This window comes from Abramis brama (assembly GCF_963993115.1).
Source record: "Abramis brama genome assembly, chromosome: 1".
Classification (NCBI taxonomy): Eukaryota; Metazoa; Chordata; class Actinopteri; order Cypriniformes; family Leuciscidae; genus Abramis; species Abramis brama.
The window spans coordinates 68,070,798-68,078,103 of NC_139963.1; the positions used below are offsets into that span (position 1 = coordinate 68,070,798).

At 37.5% G+C, this 7,306-nt stretch overlaps 1 protein-coding gene across 1 annotated transcript in view; it reads right to left on the reverse strand.

The window, feature by feature from the left end:
• Positions 1 to 1,449: 1,449 nt before the first annotated feature.
• Positions 1,450 to 7,306, reverse strand: part of LOC311079104 (uncharacterized protein) — an 80,603-nt gene continuing 74,746 nt past the window's right edge. The window contains exons 16-20 of the mRNA XM_084108300.1: positions 6,670 to 6,765; positions 6,339 to 6,437; positions 5,844 to 5,872; positions 4,587 to 4,643; positions 1,450 to 3,146 (exon numbers count right to left, since the gene is read on the reverse strand). Of these exons, the coding sequence (XP_083964426.1) occupies positions 2,973 to 3,146; positions 4,587 to 4,643; positions 5,844 to 5,872; positions 6,339 to 6,437; positions 6,670 to 6,765 (455 nt within the window). The 3' untranslated portion in view covers positions 1,450 to 2,972. The remainder of the gene's footprint in view (positions 3,147 to 4,586; positions 4,644 to 5,843; positions 5,873 to 6,338; positions 6,438 to 6,669; positions 6,766 to 7,306) is intronic.

Sequence of the window (7,306 nt, forward strand, 5' to 3'; positions counted from 1 at the left end):
ATAATATCACATTGGAGAAGCTGATCTATCAAACGCTCCAGTGTGTTTGTGATCTGAGACAGCGTGTTTTACAGCGATGAGCAACGAAGCCAATCACAGACACGTCTGTTGATCTCTTGAACACGAGGGCCAATCAGAGGCGTTTAAAGGGTAACTAAACCCTAAACCAACTTTTTTTAGTTAATGATCTGTAAGAATGGGGCTTTATTAGTGCTGTTCATTGATTCTAGTAACTTTTTTGACATTTGGGTATAAAGTGTTTTAATTCTACAATATATGGTGTAAAAACGTCTGAGTGCTGCCCTCTTCAGGTTGAACGGTGGCTACTGCAGTTGAATTTTCCTATTGGATGTTGCGGTACTGCGTGACGTAAGCGATTCAGGTTCCAGCTCACCACGCCCTCCCTTGATACGAGCTCACCACGCCCTTGGATGAGCTAGCGTAGATTTATCTGTATTTAGTACAGTGGTAGGTGTAGTGTTGCTAGTGGCAACAGCACTGCTGGACTGCATAGCTTTCCAGCAGACTTGGAAATTAGGCGCCAGTGTTTGCATGCACTTGGCCTGGAAGATCGTGAGTGTGAAACCTGCATTTTACGCGGAATTGCTTTTCCAACGCAATAGAGGTGGAAATGGGCTTCTCCACACAGCTCGCGCTGAAAAGCGACGCAGTGCCAAACGCTGCTCCTCCTGCATGGACTCCACCACTGCAGCGGCGTCTTCTTGATGTGAGTGATCATATATATTTTAATCACAATTTATGGTTAGGCTAAAGTTAATCCTCTGGGGTCGACAAACGCGGCAGCACATTTTGCTGGATTTTTTCACATAGCGGCAGAATATGAAAATGCCTATAGAGAGCGCGCGCTATTGACATCAACTCGATAAAACTCATCAGATGCATGTACTTTACGTCGTCTTGCGACCCTGTGAGTCACTCTCCATTTTAGAGAGTCTGACAGCAGGTCTCAGGTGCACGCACCCTCCCGCTCACGGTTCGTCCCCTCTATCTCCGCTGGGGTCTGCCCACTTTTCTAGCATTTTTCAAATATTGCCAGTGGGTGGAGTCAGGCTCTGACCAGGTGTTTAGTTACCCTTTAACTCTTTCCCCGCCCCGCTTTCTGTGTTTTCACTGGTAACGGTAGGGGGCGCTGTTACACATCTTCTGAAAGAGTAGAGAAGCTCCTGATCAAAACACAGGAGAAGAAGATCCAAAAACGAGCGATATCATGTGCAATCATATGCATATGTAAAAAATAACGCAATCATCAACATTAAACAGCATATAAATCAAAACTGTGTAATGTTACTGAAGGAACTGTCGACCCAGGACGAGCTACAGGACTGTGAAGCTTCGAGGAGTTGTTGGACTCGATCTACTCATCTGTGTTTTGATCGTCACTGTGAATGTATGTATTATTTGACAAAACAGGACTTTCACAGCTTTTTGCTCAAAATGTTGTTTTTATAAAACTTAATAAAACACAGAAAGACACATATACACTGCAGCAACCGCAGTCAACGTTAGTTTTAGTGCAGAGCAGAGAGAAAAACTAAATGTGGTTTCTCAGAAACCTTGATGCAGATTTAACATTAAGAAACATTATTTACATTTACAACATATGAAATAAAGCACAATGTTACAATGCAATACAAATTTACACAATAGATTGACATTTAGCTAAATCTCTTATTTTGTCTTCCACATAAAGTATCCAACATATTTTGATCACCATTAGAAGTGATAGCAGAACTTTATAAATATTAATTTCTATATCTCCTTTCCAGACTCTCTATTATCAGGGCTGGATTTACCTCATATTATGACATTGGCAAAAGCAAGTTTTGGATGAAGATTATTGTAGCTGTAGATATGTGGGCGATCATTTTTTTCTACTTGATACTTTATACTTCTGTGTTGTTGCTGTTTTTTTGTTTTGTTTTTTTTATACACACAGACTATTTAGGCTGTGACTCGATGACAAATACAAGACGCTCTTCTCTGCTCTTCAAACACATAAAAGATTGCCCTTTATATACTGTATAAAGCGTTTCTGAAGTAAAGAAAGCGCTGTATTTATTCAGAGACCCAGTTCTTTATTCACCCTTGTATCGTAAATAAGCAGAGACACTCCGACTGTTCGACTGCAGTAATGAGTAATGAGATTCGCCCACAAGCTCTTTCTAATACTTCTCTTTAATATTTCTCTTCGGTTAAATATTAGAAAAACCGATGTAACGGATGACCATAGAAATGATTTATGTTAAAAATGACGATATCTTACATTTCATTAATTTATAAAGTAAGTAATTGTCTTACATAATTTTAGCATTAGAGTGACATAATAATAATAATTAATATATATAATTTCTCCTCATTGTAATTGCTAATGCATAAATCCGGCCCTGACTATAACAGAGGAGAACAGCTGATCATGAGCTTGTATCTTCTGTGTTTGGACTCTTTCTGGGCTGGAAACTTTATAAGGAATGAATTACAGATGTTTTCTAGCAAGAGGAAGGAAGAGAACAACAACTCAGAGGAGTTTTGATATTACATGAAGGATCTGAGTGCCGTCTGAAGGATTGAACATTCAGTCTCAGTGTTTCTGAAGGAGTAAGAGACACACAACTGAACATTTACTGACTGCATGATCCTGAACTGTCATCCTGAGACTCAAACCTCAATCCATCAGGTCAAAGTTAAAGTTATAACACTGATTTCTCTCTCTGTTAACGATCTTAATGCACTTTAAGATCAAGGTTCATCTGTACTGTTGAAGGTGGTTTACAGCTAGAATTAGTTATAAAAGCAAATCACTATTACATGAATACAAAGAACAATGACAATTAAACATTTACAGCTATTTACAAAACCAAGAAAATGTATATGTCTCAATAACGAATGCAGAATGAGATTTAACTCTTAAATCACAGTCAGAAGCTTCTCAAGAGTGTTTCTCTCTCTGTTGATTATGTTTGTGAAACCACTGAATCCAGCTGAGATTCAGTCCTACTAGTGTCCTGATCTTCATTCAGTAGAGGCTTCATCTCATGAGATTCTGCTGGGTTCTGGATCTGGTTCTGGATCTGGATCTGGATCTGGTTTGATCCACTGGCTGGAGTTTCATCAGAACCTGCTGCAGTCTGTGTTCAGAATAAGAGAGAATGTTTTAACATGTATTTTCAACAGTATCACAGCAGTGTTTCTCAGTCCTCATAGAAAACACTTCACAGTTTTACCACACAGAAGCATTTGCTGTTTTTAAGTCGAAGGAAATGACGTTTCAAACCCAGTTTGTGTCAGAGCAGAGGATCAGGATGTGGTATTCCAGATACTACAGGTTTTACAGACTCAATAATCTGAAGTGTTTTGTGTGAAATAGTGTTGTCAAAAGACCCGTACTTCGGTACCAAGTCGGTACTAAATTTTTTTAAAACGTCACGGTACCAGGTTTTCTCAAACCCCGTAGGCTACTTGATGCACGTGCAGTTGCGTCCTCTTCATAAAAGCGCTGAGACATGCTGATGTGGTGCTGATGTTTTTGCGCGTGCAGATTCGTTATTTCAAATGGCGCGTGGCAAGCGCGCTCATAATAGAAGCGGCGCGCTCGATTTTCCAGGCTCTTTATACTGTATGTTCATGGATGCATAGCAACGACAGACGCCACGGGAGAACAAGCGCTTGTGGAAAGGAGAAAGCGGTGCGAACTGCGCTCTCCATGATGACGAGGAAGTATTAGCATAGAATTAATTGATTTCTAGCCCTTGCATTAGCTTTACTACTAGATATATTTATGGAGATGAGAAATAAAAAGCCGTCATTAATATCAGTCCGTCAGAAAAGCAGTTCTAGTCTTACTCTTGACTGGATAACTCTTAGCAGGTTTAAAAAGCCCTTTTAAAATAAATATGAATGCAGTTTTGGATTAAATAAAAGTACAGTAAAGTCAAATAAAACACGTTTTATCTCCTGTATAGTTTGGTAACGCTACAATAAGATACCATTCATTAACATCACTTAATGCGTTAGCTAACATCAACACATTGAGTGAACAATATATTTTTACAACATTAATTCATGTTTGTGAATGTTATTTAATACAAACACTTGATTGGTCATGTTTGTTCACTTCATTCATTGTGCATTAAATAATGTTAACAGAAATAATGTTATCTTTTGATTTTAAAAATGTATTTTTAAATTAACCCCTAAAGGAGAATAATTGCGACAGTGTATAACTATTGTTTATTGTTAGGTCATTTTATCTAATGTTATCTAACAAATGGAATCTTATTGTAAAGTGTTTTTAATACTACAGTTTCCATCTTTGTAACTGTGATGTACACTTTAATATAATTATGTAAAATGAATCTAAATTAAGCTTTGGTACCGAAATTGGTACCGAGAACCGTGGATTTTCACTGGTATTGGTACCGAATACTGAAATTTTGGTACCGTGACAACACTAGTGTGAAATAAAGGAAAGCGCTGATGTTCTCCAGGAGCAGGATTGAGAAACTCTGATGATCTACACAACATCTGTGGAGAAAAGTGTTCAAATCCACAATGATTCTGACGCTAACCTGAGATTCCTGATTCTGAGATCCAGCGGCTCGAGGTCGACGAGACTTTATTGCCTTCTGTGTTCAAGACAAGACAGTTCATTTACACACAGATCTCCACTAATGCATTAATGTACACACAGATCTCCACTAATGCATTAATGTACACACAGATCTCCACTAATGTATTAATGTACACACAGATCTCCACTAATGCATTAATGTACACACAGATCTCCACTAATGCATTAATGTACACACAGATCTCCACTAATGCATTAACGTACACACAGATCTCCACTAATGCATTAATGTACACACACACAGATCTCCACTAATGCATTAATGTACACACAGATCTCCACTAATGCATTAATGTACACACAGATCTCCACTAATGCATTAATATACACACAGATCTCCACTAATGCATTAATGTACACACAGATCTCCACTAATGCGTTAATGTACACAGATCTCCACTAATGCATTAATGTACACACAGATCTCCACTAATGCATTAATGTACACACAGATCTCCACTAATGCATTAATGTACACACAGATCTCCACTAATGCATTAATGTACACACACACAGATCTCCACTAATGCATTAATGTACACACACACAGATCTCCACTAATGCATTAATGTACACACACACAGATCTCCACTAATGCATTAATGTACACACAGATCTCCACTAATGCATTAATGTACACACAGATCTCCACTAATGCATTAATGTACACACAGATCTCCACTAATGCATTAATGCACACACAGATCTCCACTAATGCGTTAATGTACACAGATCTCCACTAATGCATTAATGTACACACAGATCTCCACTAATGCATTAATGCACACACAGATCTCCACTAATGCATTAATGTACACACAGATCTCCACTAATGCATTAATGCACACACAGATCTCCACTAATGCATTACTGTACACACAGATCTCCACTAATGCATTAACGTACACACAGATCTCCAGTAATGCATTAATGTACACAGTTATTTAAAGGTGCAGTCAGTCATTCTGTCCACATTTAATGGAAAGAATTTCACAGATCAGATTTAGATGATGTAGAGTCGGGGAGAATCAGTTTTATTCAACATAAGTTGTTTTCTCTCTTCGCTCATGAGTGTGTGTATGAAGACTTCAGTCTGAGAAACATGAACATAAAATCACTGAGTGCACCTTTAACATGAAGTAAAACCGCAGGTGAATTAATCAAATCTAATTCACATTAAATATGAAATACTAACCTGACATGACTGCACACATGGTTTGATCCCTGAGTTCAGAGACGGAGGAGAAAAGAGATTTACAGGATTATTCAGATTCAAAACACTTCAGACTGTATAATAGATGAGTCCTGGTTTAACAAAGAAAATATAATAACCTTCAGATATCCAGTGAATTTACTAGAGTGTTCAGTGAGTGTTGAAGATGATTCAGTTTAGTTTAGTTTAGAAAGAGTCAGTATGAGTCGTAATCAATAATCTATAACTGTGAATCAAACTGAAGCTGTAGAGTCTCAGTTCAATCAAACACAATAAACACACGTGTGAGATTCATCAATCATCACAACACAAAACTCAGCATTTATTCCCTGAAAGTGACGCATCCTAAAGACAGATGATTGGTCACATATGTGGTCATATTTTTAAATGAAAATCCCTTAAAGAAATACGAGAGGCACCAAAACACCTGAAGTGAATGTATTAGTTTAATGGTCTTTAAGTTCAGGTTATACTCACAGGGTTCAAATACCAGTAAAACCATGAGAAATAAAGTGAAGAGGAATTCAGAGGAAAAGACGATGATCCTCATATCTCCAACGGCTCCTTCTCCATTAACTGAGGATGAGAATAAACCACAGTATTTCATTTACAGCATGAACAGCTGATTATAAGGCCTATTATTGCTCCAAATCAATATATGTGAATGAAAAGAGAATAATAACTTTGAGAAGAGGATCATTTCTCCTCACAGTGAGATATTATCACTCTCTCAGTTCAGATTAAACATGTGTGTGTGTTTACCAGAAAGCTCAGATATAATGTAAGTGATGTTGAAGTGTTCACTCGCCTGTTTTCAGGATCAGTTCAGTCATCAGAGCAACAGCGTTCAGTACAACAACACCGACTGATCCAAACACATACACAGGAACAACACGGAGAAGAGCTGGAAGATACAATAATAATAGGGTTTCATATCATCACCTTTAGAGAAAATAATACAGTTTATATCATCACTTTGCCATCACCTTGGGGGCAAAAGGTTGAGAACCTCAACCTCTGCATGATTTTGCATTAATTACCATGTAGCTAACATGATTTAGCATACTGTTAGTATGAATTAAAATTGTGCTAACATGTTTTAACATGTTGCTAGCATGAATTAGCACGATGCTATCATGTTTTATCATGTTGCTACCATGATTTAACATGAATTACCATGTTGCTAGCATGATTTACGATGCTGTTAACATGAATTAGCATTTTGCTAACATGTTTTAACATGTTGTTAGCATGAATTACAATGTTTTTAGCTTGATTTATCATTAATTACCATGTAGCTAACATGATTTAACATTCTGTTAGTATGAATCAACATTGTATTAGCATGATATTGCTAACATGAATTAGCATGAATTACCATGTTCTTAGCATGATTTAAGATGCTGTTAACACAAATTAGCTTTTTGGTAATTTGTGTTAACAGC